Source organism: Delphinapterus leucas, chromosome 18 (assembly GCF_059928025.1).
Source record: "Delphinapterus leucas isolate spDelLeu-1000000601 "Yukka" chromosome 18, BTC_Dleu_Yukka2, whole genome shotgun sequence".
Lineage (NCBI taxonomy): Eukaryota > Metazoa > Chordata > Mammalia > Artiodactyla > Monodontidae > Delphinapterus > Delphinapterus leucas.
The window spans coordinates 713,291-740,848 of NC_143146.1; the positions used below are offsets into that span (position 1 = coordinate 713,291).

A 27,558-nucleotide genomic window follows, 5' to 3' on the forward strand; every position below is an offset into this window, starting at 1 on the left:
AGCACCATTGAGAACATGAGTTGCAGGTGAAGTGAGGGCGCAGCAGGCCCCCTTCTGCAAGGTCCCCCTGGCCCCGGGGTCTCCTGGCTCCGGGGAGCTTGCTGGGCTCTGCCCCCGAGGAGCAGAGCGGAAAACAGCAGGACGGCCCGCGGGTTCTCTAAGATGCGCTTGTTCCTGGGTGACCAGTGAGCGTAGTTCCTGCCTTGAGAGCAGACGTCCTGCGGGGGGACAGTCTCCCCATCGGGCTCCAAAAGACCCGTCCTGAGCTCCCTGCCGCTGTGGAAAGCGTCTCCACTTTCCTCCAGTGCCCTGGTTCTAGCCAGGGAACCGCCCCCCGGGGACAGGTGGCCCTGCTCTGGGACTTGTTGTTTGTCACGCTGGGGGTGGGGGAGTGTGGACCTAGTGGGCGGACACCCCCCCCCCCCCCCCGCAGCTCAGTGCCTGACTGTGCACGGGGCGTGCCCGGGAGAGGGGGCTGTGGGAGCGGCATCGGACCCCGGTGAGAACCGTGCGTGTGTCCTCTGTGCTCTCTGCCTCTTCTCAGGAGCGTGCGGGCAGGGAGCAGCTAGACCCCATGCTCGCCTGGGGGAGAGATGCCTGCGGTGTGGACCCACCACACTGCCTGACGGTTTAGGGCGTGGACAGGCCGGCAGGACCCTGGGGCAGCGGCACTGTGGCCAGTCCGCTGGCGACGCTCCCGCTCTGCAGCTAGCTTGTGGCAAGTCACTTAACCTCTCTGTGCCTTAGTTTTAGTGTCTGTAAAATGAGGATGCTAATAGCTGCTTCGCGGGGCTGTTAGAGGGCTGAGTGTAACTGTCACCGTCCTGCCAGCTCTCACTTCACGCTGGAGGAGAGTGAGCCTCAGAGGGTCTGGACCTGCTCGAGTCGCCAGGTTGGGTCCGTGAGCCAAAGCTGCTTTCACGAGCGGTGGGAAGCAGGACCGGGCCGCGGACTCCTGGGGAGGATGTGTCTGTGCGCGGAAGGGCTGGGCTGGGAGGGCGTGAGCTTGTGTGGCCACCCCTGGGGCCTGGCGGCACCCTCCCTGGCTGTGCGGTCTGAGCTGCGCTACCCGACCCCACGAGGGGACCCCGGGATGGCACCAGCTCCGCCGCGGGCTGCTTCCGAGCCCGAGTTCTCTTCCGAGTGTCGGTGCTCCTCTGGGCAGCGCCGATGACTTAAAGGTGAAGTGTTAACCAAGAAGCATAATCTCGCATTCGAGTGTGGCTTTGCGGGAGCAGGGACCTGTAGCAGCGTAATTAGGGGCTGTGTTCCCCGAGAGAGGCAGGGAGGGGGGGAGCGGCAGGTGCTTCTGGCTTCCGGGCTAGCACAGAGCACTTAGACCGGCTAAAAAGCTCACACAGGGCTGCATGGGTCTGGGAAGAAATGGGAAGAGCATTCCCCCTTTAGATACTGTGGACGTCAGGTGACAGTTGCTTATTTACCATGTTTTGAATTCTGTAACTTTTTTCTGGATCATTCTGTGGTTTTATCTCTATGGCACAATGCTTTTATGACAGGAGGTGTGTATTAATGAATCAGTTAACTATTTTGTAAATCTAGGGTGCTGTCTTGTGATGTCTTTGTAGCCCCCAAACACAGGCACCACGGGCAGGACTTGCACAGGTGGGTAGGGACAGCTGCCCTGACCCCCCTGTGCTAACCTCGCCCGGGAGATGCTTGGGGAAACTGCTTAGCCTGTCACAGTGGGACAAGGGTGTAAATATTTACCCACCTCTGTGGGCTGGGAATACTGCACTGTCGCCGTGCCCCCCTGCAGCGGTGACCTCTCCATGGGCCGGGGGTGCTCTCTGCATGCAGACATTAGCCGGGGGGGGTGGGGGGAGAATCTAGCTCCTGTGTCCCCTGCTCGGGTGACGTGGATCATTTCACCAGTGATTTAGAGAGTCTGCTTCTCCCCACACATGGAAATGAGGCTGCTGAGAAGCCAACACCAAACAAGTTTGGAGGATGTGTTTAACCCACTCTCAGGCTCGTCCAAAAAACTTGTCCCAATTTTATTAATGGAAAAGAGTGAACAAAGGTTCGGGACTTCCCTGGTGGTCCAGTGGTAAAGAATCCGCCTTCCAATGCAGGGGACGCGGGTTCGATCTCTGGTCAGGGAACTAAGATCCCACATGTCGAGGGCAACTAAGCCCGCGAGCCACAACTACTGAGCTCCCGCGCCCGACTAGAGAGCCTTCGTGCCGCAAACTACAGAGCCCATGCGCTCCGGAACCCGTGCCACAGCTACAGGCCCACACGCTGCAGTGAAGAGCCCGTATGCCACAACGAAAGATCCCGCATGCCTCAACAAAGATCCTGCGTGCCGCAACTAAGACCCAACACAGCCAAAAAAAAAAAAAAAAAAAAAGAGTAAACAAAGGTTCGTGAAGAAAAACACGTTGCTTTTATAAGTAAAATCATATACATAATAACGTTCCACTCATTTTGGCCCATGCACTGTAAAGACCAGCCAAGAATAAGGCATTTTTAAAGGCAGGCAGGATGAGGTGCTGGCCCATTTGGCAGCGTTGAGCAGCGTTGTGGCTGGTCCCTGAGGGCCCCAGAGCAGGGATGCGCCCACTTCCACGCCCCTCCGCAGGTTAACTGTCCTCCTCACCCCCTTACAAGTGCGAGGCCGACATGACCCAGAGTCCTTTCTGAGATAGACTTGGACTCAAGTCTAATAAAGGAAACCCCAGGAAGTCCAGAATACACATTAGCACGTGACAAGGGGAAGTTCATTTTTAAGCTCTGCAGATAAACTGTGGTTTGGCCTCCTCACATCACAGCAAAGGGCAGGGGCGCCGGGGCCCTGGTGTAAACTGGGGTAAATTAAGGAACCGTGTGCGAGCTAACAAGTCTCAGTCCTGAGTTCGGGTAACCGGACTGGTTTTCTTACTCGCACATTTCTCTCCTTCTTAGAAGTTTGCTGAAAGCAATGGTGGTTATTCCCCATGGGGTGATGGGGATCCGCAGAGCCTTTTCAGATATGTTTCTTTGATGTTCCTTTTGTTTGTTCGGAGGTTGCAGGAACGCCCCAAGCCACAGCTGCTGGTTAGGGTGTGGTGTGCAGGGGGCGGGGCCTGTCCTGGGAGAGACTCTCGGGACCAGAGGCCTGACGATGAATAAGCTCGATGAAGAGGCTGCCAGGCCCACCTGGACGTGGGAGAGGACAGGACCCTCCCCCTCCTGAGTTTCTCCCCCTCGACCCTCTGAGGGCTCTCCCTGGGGGGTCCTCTGGGGCGGGGCCTGGTGGTCTTGCTTAAGCGTCCCACGCGAAGGGAGTCCGAGGGCCCAGATCCAAGGTCTGCTCCCTTACAGCTGAGCTGGGCACCCGCGTGCTTCCTGCGTTGTCATCCTGCACTGTCATTGGGAAGGCTGCGCTTGGCCCTGGGCCCGGCTTTCCCGGGGGCGGGGAAATCCTCCCTGCCCTGAGGCCAGGTTCCGGCTCCCACGGGGGCCAGCGGCTTTGGCAGCTCCGGACGGACGCCACCCCCCCCACCCCGCGTCTGCAGGAGAGGGTGGGACCCCACGGTCTGATCTGAAAAGGCTTCTGCTGCTTCCACTAAAATCCACCCCCTCCCCCGTTCTTTGGAATTAGACGGAGGGTGGAACCTGTCAGCGGGACAGGTTTAGGATGGTTGCGTTCTGTGCGTGGTGACCCCGGCCACAGCTCGGGGTCGGACAGCCCCCAGAAGCGCCGGTTTTGCTCAGGTTGCACCAGGGAGGCCCCGATCGCCGGCCGTGCACGGAGGCCCCACACGCTCTGCTCTTACTTCTGAGCTGCTCTGAGCAGCTCGTGTGGCTAGAGACTGTTCTGGAAGGCGATTGTCACGAATGTACTTGGAGCACCGAGGCTTTTCATGGTGCTGTTGAGAGGCTGGCCCTGCGTGCGAGCATGGGGTGTGGGACCTGGTGCTTCTTTCCTGGAGCCGCCAGCCCCCTGGGATTTTCTCTCAGCTCGTTGATGGCATCAGCAGTGTTCCGTCCTGTAGCTCTACCTGGTTCACCTGGAGCGGCCCTGAGTGGCGGCGGTGCTGGTCCCACGTCCTCTGGGCTGCCACGCCGGCCGCTTGCAGGCCCAGGTCAGGGTCTCAGCGCCGTCCCGCGTGCTGACCGTTCTCCACGGGCCCCAGACAGGCGTGAACCAGGGCTCAGCTTCTTAGTTTCCAGAGCAGTGTGTCCCTGTGCAGTGAGGTGCATGCAGGCTGATGACCGAGTGGGTGGAGGCATCCCCCAACCCATAGGAGATGCCCACGGGCCGGGGCCTACCTCTGTGTCCCCCTGACGCCCACGGGCAGTCAGGCAGCTGTGCCCAGGCGGCCCTAGAGAGCTCTAGGGCAACAGCAGTGCCGGGTCCCCCCCAGGACCTGCTTCCAGGGGCTGGGCCAGGCGCCATCCACTTTCAGAGCCCAGGGTTGGAGACAGAGAACAAGGGGAGTGCAGCGAGGGGGGGGGCGGGGGGCAGGGGGGCTCCTGCTGCGTTGCCCTCGCCTCTCCCCTCGCGCTTCCGTTTCAGGGTCTTGGCTGCCCGCTCCCCAGGCTCGTCCCCTGAGGACTGAAGCAAGTGCCCTCTGGATGCCGTGTGTGTGTGTGTGTGTTCAGAAGTAAACATCTCCCCTGAGGAAGGTGTGGGGAACATAGAAAAGCAAAGTGGGGACGTGAACAGCTGTAATTGCACGTCGGGTGCCTCGGGCCTGGGTCACCCCAGCCCATCAGCCGGCAGCCGCGAAGCGGGGCACGTTTGCGCTCCACGTGCACACGTCCGTGTGGGTTCCGACCTGTCGGCCCGTTTCAAAGCTGGGAGACCCCCGAATCAAAGGGCGGTCCCGCACCCGGGGCCGGCTGCAGCCTCTGCCCTGGGAGCCGGAGCGGAGAGGGGCCTGCGGGTGGCGGTCAGAGGCTGAGGGTGGGTGCGTGGCCCTGGTGCCCGGTGAGTGGCGCAGGTTTAGAGGCGGCCTCGGCTTGGGGGAACGTGGCTCGTCCTCCCAGCCCGTGCCGCGCAGTGGCCGGCCCCGCGTCTGGAGCTGTCGGTGGTTGGGAGTCGTGACGAGACCTGGCTGTACCTGGGCCGAGCTCTGGAGGGACGTCAAGAGAGAGGCAGCCGGCAACGGGCCCCGAGGGCCTGGCTGGGCTTCTGGGTTGGTGGGAAGAGCCCTGTGACAAAGCAGAGCCGTGAAGGGGACCAAGAGCACGGTGCCCAGCGCTGCAGAGTGCCTGCTGCCTACCTAAAGCTTTTCTCTAGACGAGATCGCTGCGCCAGAGCTTTGGACTGAAATAGGCAGCCGAACGTCCTGCGGCCGTGGGGAGGCTCTCAGAGCCCAGGAGTCTGGCCGGCCCGCGTGGCCTGTGGTCAGACCCGAGGGCCTGATGGCTCCTTGGAAGAGTCTCCCTGGGAAACGTCTGGGATGCTGACCCTGTTGAAAGTTGTGGGCACCGCGTCCCTGCGTCTGGATCTGGATCTGCACTGACCATCCACGCAGCCCGAGCCTCCTTCCTGCAGCTCTGAAGGGAGTGGTCACCCGTCTGCTCGCTGCTGCCTCTGTCATTCTGGATGCCTCTCTGTGATGAACTGGACCTTCACGGTGATAACTGTGGCACCAGAGTTCCGTGGAAGGACTCTGGCTTACACGGGACGTTTGGCTCGGCTCAGAAACGCGCAAGCTGAAGCGCTGTCGGTGTGATTGGGGGCCGTGACACCCCTCCGTGGACCCGGCCTCCAGTGTGAGGCTGTGGACCCGGTGGGTCCGGACACGCAGCAGGAGCCTCTCCCCGCTGGTCTGGCACCAAGAGAGCCAAGCAAGGTGATGAGAGCGACGGCCCCTGTGTTGTGGCGGGAGCGGGAAGACAAGGGCTCCGATGGTCCCGGGGGAGCGCCTCCCCTGGGAGAGTGCCAGGAGCCGGGCATCTCGCAGGCGGTGTGTCCCCTTTTTACCGACGGGGACACAGGCAGCTGCTGGTCTCAGGTGACAGCGGGGAGGCCGCTGGTTCGGAGCGTCGTGCTGGCTCTGTCCTGGAGAGCACAGCCGCACCGTGAGCCCTGACCCCGGAGGCTTGGAGCGTCCCGGGAGGATGGGGGGACGCCCGCGTTGGGAGCGGGGCGTGAGGGGCAGGACCGCAGACCTTCGAAGGGCGGGTAACGGGGGTGGGAAGTGGCACCGCTGGGCCGCGCTTGAGGGAGGTGGGGACGAAACGCTACATCTGCCGTCACCAGCCAGTGGAACAGAAAACGCGGGAAAGACACCCAGGGCGCTCGGGGTGTGCGAGGGCCGTAGGCTTCTGCTTCTCCTCCCTCCTTCCTTCTGGGTTTCAGATGTCCTGGGCTGTTGTTCCATTGTTGTAACAACACACACAGTGGTAGCTGCTTCCTGTGTTACTAATTCAGGGAGCGTTCCCTCTGCCCTTGGGCCTCCACCTTCCCTGACGCCCCGCCCTGCCCTTTGGCCTTCGTCCCCAGCTCCCTGCCTGACCTCGGCCCTCTCCCATCCTCTCACCCCCCGTCCCCTGACCCGGCCATCGGGGCTGCTCCTCCGTCACTGCCCTGGGGAGGGGCCGCCAGACGGCCACGGCAGCTGGAAGCACTTTTCATTTCTTAGAAGTGGTGGTGGCGTTAGGACTGGGCTCTTCTATGAGTGCAGTTTATTTTAATTCATGGAAAATGGCGAATTGGCCCTTGGTTGATTAACGAACGGGCAGGCTAGGCCAGGCCAGGCCAGCCAAGGGCTCAGATTGTGGGAGCTGAAATAGAGGTGCTCTGGGGAGGGCGAGTGTCCCCAGGTGAGGTGCTGGGGCCCAGACGGCACACGGCCGACAGGGCACGCGGCCGGAGAAGTTTCTGTAGTTCTGTGTTTTGCTCAGGCACTGTAGACTGTTAGGCGGGATGTGGATGGTTAGATTCAGATTAGAATAAATTAAAGAGTAAGTGTGGAGCGTTCAGTGTTGGTTTATTAGCTGGTGTATAAGTTAGTGTGTGGAAACGTGATTATCACTTGGAGGGTGACAAGTGATGGGGTTGTCAGCTTGCATATATGTCACCTTTTAGTAGGCAGACATGGTCGACTCAAAAACGTTAGGTAGATATTCTTAGATTCCTAATAGACAGAAAATATCACAGAGGATACGGAAGCAGATCAAAACGTATATGGGCACCTAATCCACAATGAAGACGCGTTTTAGTCCCTGGAGAATGTGGGAGCTGCCTTCTTTGGCATCCGGCTTGAAAAAAGTTACACCCTAACTCACACCATGTAAAACAAATGCCGAATGGATTAAAGGTTACAAAGTGAAAAACTAAAGCCAGATATCAGAAACGTTTTGGAGAATATTGTGAATAACCTCTGGAATGTGGGAGAACTTCTAAGCAGTCAGTAAACTAAAAAGATAGACCGATCTGATTATATAAGAATAAACATTTCTGTCTAAGTGATGACCTCACAGCGGCCGAGCGCTCATGCCCGGGACAGGCCGGCCGGGAGGTGGGGGACAGGCGGGCGGGGCCCAGGCCACGTGCTCGCAGACACTTTCCCCTGGTGGCTCGGCCTCGCCCTCAGCCCTGCCTGCACGAGGTAGCGGGGTGGACACTCCATGTTGGTGCCACGTCCTGAGGGTGGCTGGGTCGTCCCTGGATCCATGGGTGGAAGCAGATGTGTCTCGTGGTAAAGAGAAAATCGCTCTCGCCAAGCCGTGATCAGTGATCCTGTTTCAGTGACCAAGTTAAGGCTCTCCCCCCACCCCTGACATTTCCTCCCTGTGGGGCTGTGAGGGTGCAGCGCAGGGTCTGGAAGTGAACCAGCAGGGCTGGTGTAGCTCAGGGCTGTGGGGCGGGCAGAGGGAGGCTGGTGACGAACCTTATCTGTAGGTGCTTACGCAGCATTACCGGTTACAATGAATATGTATTTCTTTTGTAATAAAAAGTGTTCAAAAAGAGGAGGAAAAAAGAGTTTCTCTATAAAACTCAGTTTCAAACATAGAGCTTCTAAAAGAGCCTGTGCCTGTCCTTCGGTGGCCGTGGACTGTGTGCCCCCCGTGTGCCCTGAGATGGGACAGGTGACTTCCTGGCATGTGTCACAGTTTGGACCCAGCTGGTTCAGGACTTAAGCAGAAAACAATAAGATTAAGTGATTAATTTACCATCTGCCAGGGACTCAGCCTCTGGAGCTGGAAGCTCTCGGCCTCAGTGGGGTTTGTGAGTGAATTTCTAGTTTAGAGTTAATAAAGGGGGCATTTGTTCACAAAGCCCTGAATTATACTCTGTCATTTTACATTTAAACTTACTTATCAGAAATGGCTGTTATCATGACACATAATAAATTGACTCTGTCAGTGTTTAATGTAAAAGGAAGGAATAGCTGGCGAAAGAGAGATTAGACCTAAAATTTATATTTAAAATAAATCTCAGATGCTGTTAAATTTAGAAGCATTTCTATTCAAACATAGTGCAGGCTCTATAGAAATTTTAGAAAGCCTAGTTCTTAAGTTTTCAGGGTTGAGAAAAAGGTGACTCATTTCCCCGCTGAAAGCTTTGCCACTGTTAACATGTTGGTTCTTCTGTTCAATTATTTCCTCTCCATTTTTGTTTTTCATATGGAGATATATTGTGTGTGCACATATACTTATTAGATATTAAATACACACATATATACGTGTGTATTACGTATGTCCCTTAAATTTTCCCTTCAGACATTTCTGTGTGTTACTGGAAGTTCTTCGTAACCTCCACTCTGGTTGCTGTGTCGCAGCCCCCTTCCCTCCTGCAGCCCCCGGCCCTCACCTCTCCTGCGCTCTGGACACCGGGGGTCCTGCCGTCGGCTCTGGAGGCCGGCCCAGGCCGTTGGAATCTCCTGTTTTTGGACATTTAACTGTTCCCTTTTTTTTGGCCAACATAAATATTGTTATAATAAACATCGATCCTTCATAAATCTTTGTTTTATGGATTATTTCATTAGGACAGCGGTCCCCAACCTTTTTGGCACCAGGGACCGGTTTCTCGGAAGACAGGGGTGAGGGCGGTGGTTCAGGCGGTAACGCGAGTGATGGGGGGCGGCAGATGCTCGCCCACCGCTCACCTCCTGCTGTGCGGCCCGGTTCCTAACAGGCCATGGACCGGTACCGGTCCGTGGCCTGGGGGTTGGGGACCCGTGCCTCAGGAGACCTAGATGTAGATGTATTCATGGCCTTTAAAACATGGTTTTGAAAGTTCGAGAAGAAACGGCAGCTGTGGGCATGGTAGCCAGGCGTCAGGGGAGGCCGTGGGGCTGCGGGCACGTATGCCCTGCTTCCTGGACACGGGGCCTCTGCAGTGAGGCGTCCCCACCTCAGGCCGGTGAAGAGGCGGAGGTGGATTTCTGCTTTGTCAGCCGTGGCCCTTGATGTGACAGTGGCTTTGGGGGAGGTGGGTGGCCAGTGGGGGGCAGGTCCCACGCAGGGGCCGCGGTGGCGGGGCTGCTCTGCCCTCGGCCGGGTGGCCCCAGAGCCCCCTTCCCCGCAGGCCCTCGCCCTCGGCGCCCTCCGCGGAGCCCGTGCTGCTGGCCAGACCCAGGGGTAAGGAGCTTCCGCGCAGGTGTCGGAGGGCCGGCACCTGCTCCCTGCGCCCCCGAGCTTCTGCTGCTCTTGTGAACGGACCTGCCCCTCGTGGTTCACACAGCTTGGGGCGCAGGCCTGTCAGGCAGCAGGGGTCCCTCTGCCCTGCCCAGGACCACCCACTGCCTCCTCTCTGCGCACTGTGGGCGGGGCCTTCTGCCCCGGGGCGGCGGGAAGCCTTGGGTGGGGAGAAGGTGGGCCACCCGTGTGCACCCGGGTGGGCCGCAGGTTTGCCGCGGCTGTGATTCAGAAGCGAAGGGACAAACACAGCACCGTGTCTCTGACGTGGAACCTGATCTCACTCTTGGCCGCTCTTTTCAGTAATGAATGAGGAAGGAAAAACCAAAGTCTTAATTTTGCCGTTTCCTCCTGTCCTAAAGTTGCCACGAAGACTCAGATCCAGAGGCCAGCACGGCCTTTAGGCTGCGGTTCTCTGCAGGGACATCAGATTAGAGACCGTCTTTGCAGCGGGTTCACGGAAGCGGGCTGATGCTCTCCGCGGTCACCCACGCCCGACGACCAGGCCTGAGGCGGCGCTCCTGGGGGGCTCACGGCCTATGCTCGCGGACCCCAGGGGCCACGCTGTGGCTGGTGTGTGTAGGCCCTGGGCCCAGCTTCCAGTGTGGCTGCACCTGGCAGTTGGCCACCTCGTGGCAGGAGCCCCCCAGGCCCGGGTCCGTGTGCCGTGAGCCGGGGCTCCCTTCGGGGCGCCGAAGTCTGGGGTGCTGGGCACAGACCCAGCGTGCCTGGGATCCTGAGAATCTGTGTTTGCTGGCGTCACCGAGCCTCTCAGACCCTCGGGCTTTGATGGGGCCGGGATTGCCCTGAGGGGGTCCCGAGTGGCGGACCGCAGTCCAGTCGGCGCCAGGCGACGGCACGCGTGCCAAGATCTGAGGCCTGGGGTCTTGCCGCGTCTGAGCTGGTCAGCCTGCCTCTCCTCCTGCCGGACCCCGCAGAGTGTGGGCACCGCCGAGCTGGCGAGCTTAGAGGGGCCCTGCCTCGGCCGCTCGCTGCTCTGGGCAGGGCCGTCTACCCCTCGAGACCCTGGAGCCACGCACACCTTCTGGAGAAGCCAGTCCGCAGACTGACCCTCTGCTGCTTGCTTGTTCTACGTGACCTCTGGTCACTCACCGAGACTCTGCCCCCAGACCCGGAAAGGATGACGGCGGGGCTCCCTCGGCGGTGGGACCCTGTCTCCGGCCTCCAGGGCGCGGCCTGTGCGCTGCGTGGAGCCCTGCGGGTGAGGGGTGAGGCCGCGACCAGCGTGGGCATCTCTGGCACGCTTTGGTCCCCGCTCAGGCCGGTGCCCGTCTGCTCCCTGCGACCTGACGAGTCTGCAGCGGGAATGGCTGGGCAGGAGCCCGATCCTGGAGGCCCACGTCCTGGCGTGGAGGTCCCCCCGCTGGCCGGTCGGGGTGGTGGCCGCGGGGAGAAGGGCCGCAGGGATGCTGCGCCCACGCGGCCGCTGGGATCAGGGCCATTGTGGATTGCGCTTTTGCAGCATCTCGTGCCCGGGCAGGTCCTGGGCTCTTCCTCGGCGCGGTCCTCCAGCAGCCGGAGAGCAGGCCGTTGCCACGGATGGCGGAGTCGAGTCGCGAAGCCTGGGGCACGGCAGTTGTTGCTGGGAGGACGCTGTGCACACAGCCCTCGGGCTCGGGCAGAGGCAGGCTCGGCCTGTGTCCTCTGACCGAGCCGCGCCCGCAGTGTGGGGGCAGCCCAGGCGCCCCCTGGTTCGCATCTGCCGGGTGCCTCCGGGCCTCAGTTCCCCGTGGAGTGGGTGCTGGGGGCTGTGCCTGGCGAGGCCCAGCTGTCCAGCCCTTCGCTGCTGCAGGTCCTGGTGGCCCCTCCCTCCTCCTCCACACAACAGGAGGTGTGTCTAGCGGCCGAGGCGGTAAACTTGGTGGTGTTTCGTGCCTCCTTAGACAGATAGCGGTGTTGAAAATGACTTTGGAGTTTTAAACAACTCTTGAGATACAGAGCCCCGGGGGCTGCTGTGGGGCTGGGTCTGCGGCCGTATTCAGGCCCCGAGGGTGGGGAGTCCAGGCTGCCGCAGCCGAGGCCTGAGTCACCCGGGGACACGTGGTCCTGGCCTGCAGGGTGGGCCTGAGATCCTTCCCACCCAGAGACACTCGTGCATATGAATCACAGCTGAGAGCACAGCCCACAGCCCTTTAGAAATAGTTCTGAAGCTTTTATTACTTCATTCTCGGAACCCCTGGCAGGGTCCCTCCTCCCCCGACCCCACCCGCGTGCCTTCCAGCTGCCTCTGTCCTGGGCCCTAGGCTCAAGGAAGCCTGTGTTCCGGAATGTTCCTGGGGCGTCACACCTTCTCTGACTCAAGCCAGCCTCCACTGTGCCTGCCCTTCCCGCGTCCCCTTGTCACCCCCAGGGGCGGTCACCCCCAGCCTCCACCTTCCAGACTCCTGCCCACCTTTCTGCCTCCACGGGGCCTGCCCCTCGGACCCTCGGGCGCTTGCTGTCGGCAGCGACGCCCCTTCGCTCTTGCGGGCGCCCTCACCTGGCCCTGGCTTCCTCTGCGTGGTGGTGCGTGTGGTCAGCCGCGTGGCTGCTGCTGCGCTGAGAGAAGGCGGGTGACGAGCCAAGGTCATCCTCCCCTCCGGGCGGGTCCCCGTTAGCGCCAAGCGCGCTCCTTGTTCCCGCGTTTGCCGAGAACCACCCAGCGACTCGAACGGGGAGGCCTGGCCCCTGCAGGCGTGGCCCTCCTGTGGGACTGCGTGGGACGGAAAGGAAGCACCATGGCCTCCGCGGAAATGGCAGAGCGCTGGGGGCAGGGGGCGGGCCTCAGGGTGGGGAGGTGGGCGACGCGGGGGTCTGGACGCAGGGACGCACTGGCAGCGGGAACCATGGGGGCCTCAGGGGCCCAGCTGAGGGCTGTGCCTCGTTCAGGGGGAGTAGGCGGCTTTGGAGGGGTGAGGCGGGAGGGGTTGTCACGGAGGTGACAGGCACGCCCACGTGAGCCACCGGGGAGGCCCCTGAGCATCCGTGACCGGGAGAAGCGTGCTTCCCGGGACAGCTAGAACGCTGTGGAATGTCCTGGAATACAGCGCGAGGCATGGGCTGGGAGGCGCCGGCTTTGGGACTGTAAGCGGTTCTCAAACGTGGGCCAGCTCCTGAGGCCGCGGGGCCGGTGGGCCTGGGAGTCTGCTTTTCCAAACAGGCGCCCGGTGATGCCGCTGCTGCCGGTCTGGCCCCCGGCTCAGAGCCGCCGGGTGGAAGGATGCGGGGAGCCGCTCGTCCTGACAACCAGCTGCGCACCGGTCACCTGGTGGGTGTCCCGGTGAAGCTGTGCCCACACCCTAGAGATGCCGCCTGATACGGGCCACACGCGGGGGAGCCTGGAACACGAGGCCAGGGCCACGCTTCCGTCGCACGAGACGTCCAGGGAAGGCAGGCCGGGTGGGCGCCTGGACGTGGGGCTGGGGCGGGAGTGCTCACGGGACCATGCTTCTGCTTCAGGTGATGAAGGTCCCGGGCATTAGTGCTGATGGCCGTGCAACTCTGTACTGAAAAGCACTGAATCGTACGTTTCCAAAGGTTGCATTTTATGCTGTATAAATTACATCTCAATAAAAAACAAAGGTTGCAAAAAAAATTACAAAAAACTCAAATTATCCACCTTCTGAGGGCAACAGGGAGCTAATTCATTCTTTGAAAACTTGGTAAGTAAAAGGCAGTTACCGAGTGTTTGCCCTTGGTGTGTGGACCTCAGCAGTGGGTCAGCAAATGGCAGAAGAGGGGCACTCTCTCATAAAATTACTTCAGCTTATAAACCAGAATCAAGGACTATTACCATTTGCAACCCCGAACGGGTTAGTGGATTTGGCTCCATTTTTATGAGGTATAGAGTGGGCAAAACCGATGATTCTGTGGAACTCCGAGAGGGCCAGGCTCTGGACGGGGAGGGGCCTGAGGATGTGCTGAGCGCCGGAAATGTTCCCCATCTTACCGGCCGTGCACGTAGGGAAACTTGTGGAGCTCTGTTTACCGAGTGTGCGTTGTACCCCAACAAAAAGGTACAAATGAAAAACAACAAAATCACATGCACACTCGAAAAGAGGTATTTATTTATTCCCACCCTTTCTCTCTCCAGAAAAGGGTCTGGGGAGGTGCGTGGCCGTGAATGACACACGGTCACACTGAACAACCACCGCCCTGTCCACACTGGTAACCAGCTTTTCTTCGTTTTGCTTAAAATGTGGTAAAATGCACATAACATAGAATTCAGCAGTCTAGCCATTCCTAAGTGTACAATTCAGGGGCATTTAGTACGTTTACATGTTGTGCCACTACGTGGTCTAGTTCTAGAGCTTTTGAGTCGCCTATAAGGACATGTCTCATCCTGGCCCCCTGGCGACACAGAGGATACACCGTGTTATCAGCATGAATAGAGTTGTTGTGAACATTCACTACACGTGTGTTTTTTTGTTTTCTTAAAAATAAATGTATTTATTTTTGGCTGCGTTGGGTCTTCGTTGCTGTGCGCGGGCTTTCTCTAGTTGCGGCGAGCGGGGGCTACTCTTTGTTGCGGTGCGCGGGCTTCTCATTGCAGTGGCTTCTCTTGTTACGGAGCATGGGCTCTAGACACGTGGGTTTCAGTAGTTGTGGCATGTGGGCTCAGTAGTTGTGGCTCGCGGGGTATAGAGCACAGGCTCAGTAGCTGTGGCGCACGGGCTTAGTTGCTCCGCGGCATGTGGGATCTTCCCGGACCAGGGCTCGAGCCCGTGTCCCCTGCGTTGGCAGGCGGATTCTTAACCACTGCGCCACGAGGGAAGTCCCCAAGTATTTGTCTGAGCACCTGTTTTCAATTCTTTCCAGTGGAATTGCTGGGCTGGTTGGTGACTCTGTGTTTAATTTTTCTTCCCACCGTGGCTGCACCGCTTTGTGTTTTCTTCCTCAAGTTCAAGACAGGACTCTTTCAGAGAAAGGTGTGGGAAAAAGAAAAGCAAAACTAGTACCAAAATATACAGGGTGGGCTCGTACGTGGATTGTTTCTGAAAAATGAACCTAGGTCTTTCCTCTGCCAGTGGAGTGGGGGTCTTTGGAGGCCAGCGTCTTCCTTTGCTCATCGAGACCAGCGGGGCTCGTGGCTGCGCCACACTTGGCGACTTTCCCCAAATTCATATTTCCCAGATTGTCTTTCCTCCTTGAATTCGAAATAACACTAATGCAAGCTGTGAAGAATGTCTTGCTGTCAGAATCCAGAAACCCGGGCTGCAGCGGAGCCAGGCAGCCCTTAGCCCGAGGTGAGGGTCCTTGGCCTTCACCGGGGGACCTGCCGCGTCGGGCTGTGCGGGGGTCCCAGCCCCTCCAGTCCGTGCACCACAGGCTACTGTAGGGCTAGTCAGGAGGGTGGATCTAGACACAGCTGGAAAATCAGAATTTGACAGCAAAGGAGGTCTCGGCTCCCTAACCCTTGCTTTCACAGCCTCCGTCAGAGCTGGGTGTGCTAACCCTTGTCAGGGCTGGTTTGGGGGCCCTTGTCCTCGGAGGACAGAGAAGAGGGACAGGAGAGGCTGGGAGCGGCTTCAACTCCCAAATAAATGGAATGGAATCAGGTCCTTCAAAAAGAGCCCTTCTTAACAAACGGAGGGCAAAGCACACACAGCCTTTTTACCTCTCAGATTGGCAGAGATGCATGATTTCACGACTAAGTTCTAGCAAGGATCTGGGAAAGAGCGTTTTCAAACGCGGTGGTGGGCCTGTGAATCGGTGCTCCAGACGAGAGCTGTTTGGCAACGCGGTACATGCGTATGAAAATTACAGGCTGCCCTTCTGCCAGCAAGTCTGAGTCTGGGCACTCGTTGCTGCTGCTTCTCGGTCCCAGGAAGGGACCTGTCACTCAGTGGGAGGCAGAGCAGCCCCCCGCCCCCGGCAGAGGCGCGGCGCTCACGCGGCCCGGTGGTCGCCGCTGCCTGGGTGCCGTGCTAGCTCCTGTTTACCCTGAACCTCCAGCGGGAGCAGGACCCGGCACGCGGCAGCCCGTGAAGGAGGCTGAGGGTGGCACTGAGATGTGGACCATTCAATACGCGCGAGCTGCTCCCACAGCTGGGACGGGGCCCTGCAGGCGTGAGGGGAAGGCAGCTTGAACCCTGAATTGACACTGGGTCAAACCATGAGGACCTTGGGCGGAACGAAGTTGCCAGGGCCTGGGAGTGGGGAGTGGGGAGTGGGGTGTGGGGTGTGGGGGGTGATAGTTGCACAACCCTGGGAATGTGCTAAAAGCATTGAATTGTGCACTTTAAATGGGTGAACTTTATGGTCCACTGATCCTATTGCGATAAATCGGCTAAAAAACAAAGATCAAAACATGCACGTAGGGCTTCCCTGGTGGCGCAGCGGTTGAGAGTCCGCCTGCCGATGCGGGGGACGCGGGTTCGTGCCCCGGTCCGGGAAGATCCCACATGCCGCGGAGCGGCTGGTCCCGTGAGCCATGGCCGCTGAGCCTGCGCGTCTGGAGCCTGTGCTCCGCAACGGGAGAGGCCACAACGGTGAGAGGCCCGCGTACCGCAAAAAAAAAAAACAAAAACCATGCACGTACACACCTGTCCATGCCAGGCACGTGCAGCATGGCTGTCTGGCCATATGCCCACTGCCAGGTGTGGGCCCGGGTGTCCCCACCTCTCCTGGCTCTCTTCTGGGTCCCTCCCTCACCCCTCACATCTGGGTCTCGTAGCACGGAAACGTCCCAAGGGTTGTGTTCTGTTCTGTGTCGTCTGTGCCCACGGGCACCTCCGGATCGCTGCCCACATGTGCAGGGACGCTAGGGGTGGCCTCCCTGCCCTTGCGGAGCTCGTATCCAGGGGTCCTCACTCTTCCCGAAGTTTCCACAATATCCTCACCTTAGTTTGTTTCATTCAAAAGAAAAAATCTAGTCATATCCCTGCCACCTGTGTTTCCTTTTTCTCCTTCACCCTCTCAGCTACCTTGAAATTCTCACCCCACCCTTTTACTGGTAACCTCCTAGAGATTCCTGTGCAGTTAGTAAAAGCAAAGCACAGAGGAGCAGAGGACAGGGTCGTGCAGCCGAGCGGGGAGGGGGGGCCTTGCCGACAGTCTTCAGCTGCAGCTTTAGTCGTCACGATGCCGCACGTAATGATATTCTTGGTCCCTGTTTATTTCTTAGGTGTTTTCCCTACTTTGTTTTCCAGAAGCTTCTTCATTGATCTTAGTAACCAGCTAACCAACATCTTCTCGTGTGAAAGTTAATCGGGAGATTTGCAGTTTACAGATGTATTCAAATGTGTCAAACGGCGGTTCTCGGGAGGACCCCGGCTTCTTCAGACTCTGCTCCTGTTCTCGAGGGGCTCGCAGTCAAGAGGAGAGACGGGCGGGAACTTCCACCCGGACGAGGCGCGGGTGCCCGGAGCTCGGGTGGGGAGGGTCCCGAGGCTGGTCGCAGGCCAGGGGCGAGAGCAGAGGCACAGCTGCTCGGGGTACCCGGCACACGGGGGCAGTGGCGACCGGCACGTTGGTCAGATGCTGTGTCTCAGTCGTGGGACCTTTGACCGTGCTGTTGATTGAGTGAGCGTGTATGTCACGTAGCACTCCTCCCTCCTGTCCTGCCCCAGAGGGAGCCCTGGAGGGGGGGCCGTGTGCCCCCGAGTGCCTGCTGGGGCGCCCGCTGCCCCGTTTCCAGTGTCCCCGAGGCCCCTCAGGTGTGTCCCCAGGGTTAGGGGGGCAGAGTAAGTGCCGCTTGTTCTTTTCTGGCCTTAGCAGCCCTTAGGAATGCAGCATTAGGTGAAAAAGGGTGTCCTAAACAGAGGCACAAAGTTTCAGGTTGCAAGGAATCGGAAATGCCCATTCACCACAGCATTCTGAAATTAAAGGAAACAAGTGGTTTCTTTTTCCCTGGGCTTAATTGTACAGCTTTTATTTCGGGATTGGGTTGTTGTCCAAGAACACTATTTTCATTTCTAGCTGAATTGGAAAAGCACAAGAGAATAGCACTTGCTTTCTTTTCCCGATGGGAAGAGACCAGCCTCTAAGTAAAAGCAAAGTTAGCTAATATTTTGTGCGTTTTTAGGTGCTGAATAGGTTGAGTTCAGTTCAGATGGAAGATCCAAACGATCCTGGGGCTGCGCTGTCATCCACAAAATCCGCTGGAACGTGGGGAAATCGATGACTTTCCACCTGCTGTTCTTCGTGCCATAGGTGTTCTTTCTTGCCCAAGAGCCTAAACTGCACTTTTCTTTAGATTCTAAGGCCTTCTCAGTTCAAGCAGAGAAGTGTGTAGGGTTCTCCACGCCCCCTTGCCTTAGGGGGTCTGCCGGGCTCTGCATGAAGGAGCTCTGAGGGCGGGGGGACAGCCCAGGGTGGAGGAGACGCCCACCCGCCCCCTGCAGCCCCGGCATTTTCCGCCGGCTCGGAAGCTGGGGGGTTCCCACGGGTGTCGGGGCACCGGGCCGAGCAGCCCGGCAGGTGGTGGCAGCCCTGCATTTTATGATTGTAGGAGTGCCACAGATCTGTGCCCCAGAGGACCCCCGCAAGCCCTGCAGGGCCGTCCAGCCAGCCAGAAATTCCCGTCCCTGAAGGTGACTGGTGCTCGGGCCATGGGGAGAGACGGAAGCTTCCAGGGGCGGGTGGAGGCCTCAGGCAGGAGGAGTAGACCCTCGTGTAGCTGGGGGTCCTGTCAGTACTTCTTTCCACAAGTCTTCTGGGCGGCGACAAGATAGAATCTGACAGTCACAGCACATGAGGAGGGCGGACAGGTGCCCCTGGGAGGGGCTGCCCCGACCCGGCCAGGGACTGTTAAACGGGTCCGTGGCCCAGCACCACTGGATCTTCTGAGTTTTCTCAAGGAGTGGCAGTCCTGGTTTAGAAAAACGTGAAATCACCAGTTTTAAATGGCGTCAACTAATTCAGAATTGAAAAATCACCGTGTAGGGAGAGCATTGCCTTCACCGCCAGCCCCCAGCTGAGACCTGAGGGGCAGCTCCCAGTCCGGAAGGCCCTCGGTCATCGCCGCACTCGCCCAGCTGTCGACGGTGCTGCCGGAGCCCGGGTGTCCCCCGGCTGCACGGCTGCCGCACTTCATCATTTTTCTCATTAGAGTCGGAGGTACTTTGAGTCAGAGTCAGAAGGCAGCAGGGGTGCAGGGCAGGGTCTCCTCACCGGGAGGGACTCTGGGTGTCTCCTGGGCTCTCCACTGCCGGGTTAGTCACACCTTTAAGTCCTCACCGTGTGCAGGGAGGGGACCGGTGAAGAGCTGCTTCGCCTAGAGCCCCGTGAGCGTCCGACAGCTGTGCTATCACATCTCACAACGTTGGGGCCAAGGGATTCGGGCTGGACGTGAGGCCTGGTTGGAGCCATGGTGGGCAGCTGGTGGGCGGGCTGCCCCGCAGGCACAAGACGCGTCCGTCACCCGTGTGGGGCGCTGGGAAGCTAGGCTGGCCCGGGTTGTCCAGGCAGCTGCATTGCCCCACCAGCGGTGGCCTCCGGGGCCTGGCCTGTGGCTCAGGGCGCAGAGGGTGTCCAGTGGCCAGGGTGGAGGCACATGGCTCTGACATCTCCCAGGGAGCCGGCAGTCACTGCTGGTCAGTCAGGGCCCTGAGGCCAGCCCAGACCAAAGGGAGGGACACGGGAGTCCCCCTCGGAGGAGCAGAATAGGAGCCGTGACTGTCCCCACGTCGTGTCTCTGGCGACTGTCTTCAGAAGCTGCCGTGCGTGGTCACTTCATCACAGACTTTCTCCTTTAATCCCTGGGACAAACATTTCAGGGACGCTCGTCATCTGCCCGGCGCTGCTGGGGTGCTGGACGCAGAGAGGAAACGAGACCAGGCACGGCCGTGGGGTCCACAGAGAGGAGGGGGTGACCAGAGGCTCCTCCGGGGTCCCTCCGCCCCGCGGTCCCCGGGCCTGAGGGGCGACCCTGTCGTGTCTGCGTGCGGAATGGGGCCTCACCGGGCTCTTCCCGGGACTCCTGGCCGCCCAGCGTCCTCGGCCCCCGTCAGCGTGCCCCCCTGTGCCAAGCGATTCTCACAGGTCGTCACTCGAGTCCCCACCTGCTGAGGACAGAAAAGAAGCAACCCCCGAGCATGTTTCTGCATCTTTTGTAAAATTTTCTCGGAAGACATGCCAGCCCCTCTTTTCATGGTGTTTCCTCCTGGGGAGCTGGTGTGTTTCATTTTTAGGTAAATCGTGAGAAGTGTGTGCCATATTTCCATTTGTTCCTTAGCTACCGGGAAACTCGGAACCACTCACGGTGGGGTTGGATAGGTGTAACTTTCCTCCCTCTCACCATATGTTAAACGTTTAATTTCCATTCTAACAGCCTTATTTTAAACTGGTCTTTCATGGTGTCACCTATTCTTTCTGGAAATTGGAGGAAACCTGCGATGCATGTTAGTAAATCTTCCTGTGTCCTGGTCATGCCCCTCCCCGGCGCAGACGTCAGCCGAGCCCTGCGGGGTCCGGCAGCTCAGCCTGGAGGTCTCCTGACTTGTAACTCAGCGTGCAGTAGAGGAGGCTGTTGGTAACTTGACTATAAAATCCAATCTCGTCAGGTTTTACGGACTTTTGTTCTATTTAATATCAAGTGCTAGAGTCAGCTAGCAAGGCCGTCAACAATATATTCATGGAAATAGTATGTTTTAGTCATGAAAGTGATCTTCTGAGACCAATAGGCTTCTATGTAGGTATCATGAGCTGTGCTGGCTGCCAGAATTTGTAGACCCGTTAGGTGTTTAGAATGACCAGACAGCCCATGGAAAGACGGGAGCGCCGGGGGCTGTAATTCCTCCACATGTCCTGCCTCTGTGCATAGAGGCCCTGGGCCGGGGAGATTCGCTTTTACAGGACTAGTGCACTGGGCTCGAGTACCTGTTTAGGTGTTATTTGCAGAGGCTGGCCTGTAGTTGAGGTGAAAACCAATACACTGAGTAGGAAAGAGCAAAGTTCCAACACTCCGTGGATGTGGCAGACTTGAGGCCCCAGGCTCACGGCTGGGAGTCTCTCTTGGGGTGGCTGAGGACACTCTTCTCGAGGGCAGCAGACAAGACAGAGCCCCTCGGAGGTGAGCTGGCTGATGTGCGGTGCCCAGGCTGGTTAGACCTCCAACACCCCTCTTGGGGTGCAGACAGCGTTGTTGCCCCACAAGGGCAGTGGGCTTCCTTGTCAGGGCAGAGCCTAGCGGTGCCGCGAAGACCGCCCACAGCCCTGCGGGAGGCGTGGACAACCACACGTGGCCCTTCCCTCCACCGGGTCACGTGCCTGTGGGTCTGGGGCTCTCTGGCCGTGATCACCCCGAGTGTGACGCCTGTAATCAGGAACAGGTTTGCTGTTTCAGTGCTGTTTCATTACCGATTTTTAAGTGCAACCTTTCGCTTCTGTTAGTAAGTTCAGGGTTCAGAGATGGCACCGGGTGCCAATTTACTGTCTTTATCAAATCCACCAGCAGACAGTTCTGGTGGGTGAACAGTGCACGTTTTGGAGACGTGGATAACAGCAGGGAGGCGTATGAAAATGTGACTTGGCTCGTAGACTGAAACCAGAGTTTACTTTCCTTTTTCCTTGCAGGCATTTATCCACCCAGTCATTCAACAAATGTATACGAGGCATGGCTTTACCTTCTTAGGTAAATGCCTCCACACACTGGAAAAAGGGTCATGGCTCTCTTCTCCTTTGAGGGAGACGAAAGGCCCCTAATCTGCCTCCAGGGAGGGGAGCGGCCTCCGGCCTTTGGCACAAGTAACACGCATGGAAGAGACGTCATCTGCTCTGAGTGTGGCTGGGACACGCCCCGCCCAGCCCCCTGGGCCACGGTGGGGTCCCCAGCTGGAGGACCCTGGGCAGACGACACGGCCAGGACCGGGTGCTGGCCCACTCCCAACCCTCCTGGCCTGAGCCGCTCCTTAATGTTGGCTCCGCTCTGCCTGCCGGTGCTCTGGTGTCGCCATTGTCATAGCAACCGGGATGTTTCTGTAACCGGTGGGGTTGGGCAGGGCCAGGGCTGGGAGGCGGGGAGCCAGGCCACGTTCACAGCCACACAAGGTAGTTCGGTATCTCGCAGCTGTTAACCCGATTGTTCAGGGGAGGCGCGTCCGTCTCTTCTGTCCTTGAAGAGAAGTGTCAGCTGCCACTGCTTGTGTTCTGAGGTTCTTCCGAGAATAAACAGAAAAAAAATCCCAGTTCTGTGTTTTCCACCGATGGCCATCTCCAATAAGACTTTCCAAAAAAAAGGTTTTTTATCTACTTTTAAGAAACACAGGAATTTGCAGCTAAATATCTCATTTGTTGCCCAAAAAGTTCCAGCAGGAAATAGGGTCACATCCTAGAGGTGTCAGCTGGAAAGTCAGCAGAGCCGGGCTGTGTTAGGGGGAAGATTTGTGAGTGTAAATCAGTTTGGAGAGCGGGCAGGAAGCCGCTGGGCCCCTTCGGCTGTGGGTCATCACGCCCCCCGCACGCACCTGTGTGTGCCCACGTGACTGCTCACATCTGCCAGGAGCCGTCGGAAAGTCTGTCTTTGGACACTTAACAGCGGGCTCGAAGCCGGGCGGGATCACGCGCCTCTTCTCAGATGGTCCGTGGTTCTGTGCCTGACGCTGTGTGGACGCGCTTCCCGGAGCCTTGCGGCGTGAGGTGCCGTGAGGATAGTCGCACCCCTAGGAAAACATTCATTGGTTATTTCTTTTTCTTCACCATCTGAGAGTCACTGACGATTCCCTGATGATTCCCAAAAGAAAACTTCCTAGAACCTTTTGAGTTAGAGGAGGCTGGGAGACGTGTGCTGTCTTGCTTTTACGGTCGGGGAAGCCAAGGCCCAGAGGAGAGGCCTGGTGTCCCGGCCGCATGTGCGGCAGACCCGCCTGGGCAGAGCACAGCTGGGGCTGCTAGGAAGCCTCAGGACACTCAATTTATTGGCCCAGTTACTGAGCCACTTCTGTTCATTGCTGCTGTCCTCCGTCCCGAGCAGTAAGGCTAATCAGAAGTTTGAGAGAAAGATTTCGGCCCGTCAAGCTCACCTCCACCCTTGGCAGGTCGCAGCAGGAAGTTGCCGACTGCATGTTTCCCCGAGAGCGGCGTCAAGTGTGTTTGTGGGGTGCGGGCGTGGCTCCTCTGGGGGCTGAGCTCTGAGGCTTTGGTTTGCTTTCTGTTGTTGCTGCTTTTCCTTCAGTTTTAACCAGAAGAGGTAGTGCGGCCCTGGGTGGTACTAACAGGTGTCGGCCGTGACTGGGCTGCGTTGGTGGGTGCTGGGTGCTCAGCCCCGGCCCCCTTCCTGGCCCTGGGTCTGGTGCCTGAAAACGCCCAGCTGGGGGACAGGAGGCCCCTGGGAGGTGGGAGCTCGTCAGTGGGGGTTCCTTCCAGGGAGGGGGCTTCTCCTCCCTGGTTGCAAGCCCCTCTGCTCCCTATCAGTCCACAAGCAAAGGGGCTGCTCGCACTTGCAGCCCAAGCGCACTCCCAGCTTCTGGCAGAGGGTCCAGCGGCTGCGGCTTCACTAATGGTCTTCGGTCAGACCCAAGATCAAAGGCGACATGGCGTCCAAGATTCCACGGGGCCGTTGGCAGCTCCTCCCTTTTCTCCAGCGTATGTCGGGGAGGCATGGCCCGTGGCTGGTCTCCCCACCCCAGACTTCTCCTCACCGGCTTCTAAACAGCTGGAGTTCGTAGCTTACTCGTCAGTAAAAAAAGAGTCCTTCTCCTTAATTATTGCCCCGACTCTGACCTAATACTATCAAATTAAATTCAAAATGAAAAGGGGCCCGGGGGATGAATAGATAAGCCAAACGTTAGCCTTGGAAAAGAAGCGAATCCTGTCTCGGGCCATGACGTGGATGAGCCTTGAGGACATTGTGCTCAGTGACATAAACCAGGCCCAGAAGGACAGGCAGTGTGTGGTTCCACTTCTGTGAGATCCCTGGGCAGAAGGTGGGCGGCAGGGGCTGGGTGGTGGCGGGGAAACGGGGCTTGTTGTTTAGTGGGTGCAGTTGCAGCTTTACGAGGTGAAGGAGTTCTGTAGATTGATCGTGCAGCAGTGTGAACAGAGTTAACTGCGGGTGCTGCTGAGCTGTATGTGTGAAGGTGGGTGAGAGGATACATTTTAATTTCTATGTATCTTACCATAATTTAAACATTAAAAATATTAAAGGGACCAATGTGGGTAAAACGAAACAATCCTTAATTCCTAGGCCAATGGATTACTACTTTTATAGGAATCCATTGCTTTAGAGGTTAATGTATATGTTACCTTACGCTGTGACAGTACAGATGGTTTTCTCATCAACACTTTGGTGGCAAGAGAACCGAGACCTCGTGAAGAGCTAATGAACGTACAGAAGTGAGCGGGTGCCTTGCTGTGAGATAAATCCATCATTGGGAAGGTGTCTGTGGGTATCAAGGAGACTGAATAATTCCATGCTAAACTGATGATAGATTTACGTTTGCTTTTTAGGTGAAGCCAAAAATCTGCCCACTTACCCGGGGCCAAACAAGATGCGAGACTGTTACTGCACCGTGAACCTAGACCAGGAGGAGGTTTTCAGGACCCAGATCGTGGAGAAATCACTCTGGTAACGTCTGCTGCCGCTCTGTTTGCTGCTGACAGTTGCTTCTGTGCGGAGGGTGTCCTTATCCTTATCCTCCATCCTTATCCTCTCTCTCGGCCTGAGAGAGGAACGGGCTCCCGGGGCAGTGACGGGCTCATGGTCCCTAAATGCCCGTAATGACCGGGGCAGAGCGGGAAGGACAGAGCACATAGACTTATTAGTCGGCTGAGAGGTGGGTGAGGACTTTCTAAGTCGAGATGAGCTGGGCAGTATACAGTGCAACAAAAGAGTACAAATCAAGGATTTCAGAGCATAAATATTTGGGGAGCTTTTTTTTTAACCATCTTCCTTTTTCTAAAGAGGCTCAAGACGGGGGTGGAGGTAACTGTTCACAGAGATCAGAGACCTAGAAAGCATTGTTGCTAGATTTGAGGAACAGAGGGGTCAGGTGAGAGAGGCTAGCATTTAAGCCTTAAGACTGAGAGGTTTTCAGCCTAAGAAACACGTCCGTGCCCCTCAACCCCAGCTTGTGTAGGAACCGTTCGGAGAGCCTGTTAAAGCCCGGGTGTCGCCCCAGGTGGGTAGGGTAGGGCGGTGATTTGCATTTCCCACCAGCTCCAGGCCTGCTGGCCCCGGACCCCGCCCTGGGGTAGGAAGTGGTGGCACCTGTGGTCACAGCATGTCTCCGGGAGAGGGAGTGGGTAGGTGAGGGGGGCCTCTGCCGCCCTGGCAGGCGGGCGGGGACGGTGGCGTGAGCCTGGGGGAAGCACAGCAAAGCCGGTGGAGTCCCAACCAGAGTAAGTGGTTCTGGAGCCCGTGCTGACAGTGGGCCACCCTCGGGCTTAGAACTGTGGGCTGTATGGGTCCATCCAAAGAGCTATCTTGGGCTTGAGAACATTTTTAGCAGATGAATTATACCCTTGCATATTGCTGCTTCTAAGTGGGAACAAACGGCACGTTCTGATGACTTAAGGAATTTAATAATTTTAGAAACTGTTAAGATCTCCTGCCCCCGAAACATGGAGACACTTCCCTCCTCCGTTTGCCCCGTTGCCGCCCAGGCTGGCAGGGCTGCTTCTGAGGCCCTGTGTTATTTGAATGCACCCTCCGGATTCTCTGAAGTAATTTGTTGAAGGAGAACGAGAAGACTGAGGAGTTTGTCAGGAGTCGCGTGTGGCTTTGGCGCTAATATTGAAGGTGCTACCGTCGCCCTCAGGGCTATTTCCGTGAGCTCCCCAGGAGAAGAGTCCACGTTAGAGGGTTGTAAACCTGGAGAACCAGCGTCTGTCTCTGCAGAGCTGGGCTCCCTGCAGACCTGCCGGGTGAGGGTCTCTGGGAAGGGAATTTGGGAACCTCTGCTTTAGTTGAGGCTGAGAAATAGGGACCATTCCTGAAAATATTTCTTACAAGTTTAGAAATAGAAATCATAGTTTCTGGTTTTGATGGCACAAGAAAATGTGCTTTTGGAGCAGAAAAGGGAGGCTGAGAGCCAAATAGAAAGAGTGGTGTAGTAATATTGTCTCTTCTGGGAAGTCGGCTACCTGTGATACAGCCAGAATCAGGGGCAGCCCCCAAACACTGTCACCAGGAGCCAGTTAACTCTAGTGAGTATGCCGAGGTGATTCTCCCAACTCGTCAGAGCGTCTAACCCTTCACAGGCCATTCCTGCTGTCCTCAGACAGTTTTAATAAGCTTAGTTTTTGAAAGGTTAATTTATTCATTAGCTCAATTAATATTTATTGAGTGCTTGTCTAATATGCCAGATAAGTCAGGGAGCAGTGTAAGCAGAAAGTCAAAGCTGACAGCAAATAAAGAGACAAACCTGCACGAGATGATTCCAAGAGGTTAAAAAAATATGAGACAAGAAACAAATGGGACCTAATTAAACTTAAAAGCTTTGCACAGCAAAGGAAACCATAAACAAAGTGAAAAGACAACCTACGGAATGGGGGAAAGTATTTATAAATGATACTACTGACAAGAGATTAATTTCCAAAATATACAAACAGCTCATACAGCTTAATAACAAAAAATCAGACAACCCAATAAAAAAATGGGCAGAAAACCTAAATAGACATTTCTCCAAAGAAGACATACAAATGGCCAACAAACACATGAAAAGATGTCCAACATCGCTAATTATTAGAGAAATGCAAATCCAAACGTCACTGTAATGAGGTACCACCTTACACAGGTCAGAATGGCCACCACTAAAAAGTCTACAAATAATAAATGCTGGAGCGGGCGTGGCGAAAACGGAGCCCTCCTACATGGTTGGTGGGAATGTAAATTGGTGCAGCCACTATGGAGAACAGTATGGAGCTTCCTTAAAAAACTAAAAACAGAGCTACCATATGATCCAGTAGTCCCGTTCCTGGGTGTATATCCAGAGAAAACCATAATTAGTAAAGATGCATGCACCCCAATGCTCATAGCAGCACTATTGACAATAGCCAAGACATGGAAGCAACCTAGATGTCCATCACCAGGTGAATGGATATAGAAGATGTGGTACATATATATATAATGGAATATTACTCAGCCATAAAAAAGATGAAATAGTGCCATTTGCAGCAACACAGATGGACCTAGAGATTATCATACTAAATGAAGTAAGTCAGACAGAGAAAGACAAATATATGATATCGCTTATATGTGGAATCTAAAAAAATGATACAAATGAACTTATTTACAAAACAGAAACAGACTCAGACATAGAAAACAAACATGGTTACCAAAGGGCATAGCAGGGGAGGGGAGAGGGATAAATTAGGAGTTTGGGATTAACCATACACAATACTACATATAAAATAGATAAAGAGCAAAGACCTACTGTATAGCACAGGGAACTATATTCAATATCTTGCAAGAACCTATAATGGAAAAAAAGAACATACATATATATATATATATATATATATTCTGAATATATATTCCTGGATCACTTTGCTGTACACCTGAAACTAATACACATTGTAAATTAACTATACTTTAATTTTAAAAATATGGGTGTATGTGACCATTTAGTATTGAGGCAAAACCCCTATTTATACTGGTGAGGGGCAAGCTAGTAGCCCTAGACCTTGACTCTACAGTGTAAGGGCAAAAGCAAATAACCTGCTCCATAAAAGAAGTTAGCGAGGAAAATTGTGCCTCCACTTGGTGCTGAGTACTTGAAATCACAAGCTGGATCTTGTGAGTGTATAGCCTGAATCCGCACCACATCTGTGGTTCAAAAACCACAATCCATACACATACCTTAATGCAGTCTTGGGTTAGTAGTTTGTAACTCCTGCTGAGGCAATGACAGGGCAGTCGAAAGCAAATCCACTCCTCTCCTTCAATCTAGGTCTCAGGATTCTCCAGTATAACGTTTCAGGGAGCTTGAGCTCAGAGGAGAAAATGCACAAAGAACACAGAAATAAAGCGTCGTGTGCATTTTCCAAGAGAAACAACAGACAGCAGAATCAGGCCTG

General features: G+C 56.5%; 1 protein-coding gene across 2 annotated transcripts in view; it reads left to right on the plus strand.

Annotated features, from left to right (window-relative positions):
• RASA3 (RAS p21 protein activator 3) overlaps window positions 1-27,558 on the plus strand; it is an 89,234-nt gene that overhangs the window by 11,844 nt on the left and 49,832 nt on the right. For both annotated transcript variants that reach the window (XM_022576682.2, XM_022576681.2), the window contains exon 2: window positions 23,989-24,106. In XM_022576682.2, the coding sequence (XP_022432390.1) occupies window positions 23,989-24,106 (118 nt within the window). The remainder of the gene's footprint in view (window positions 1-23,988; window positions 24,107-27,558) is intronic.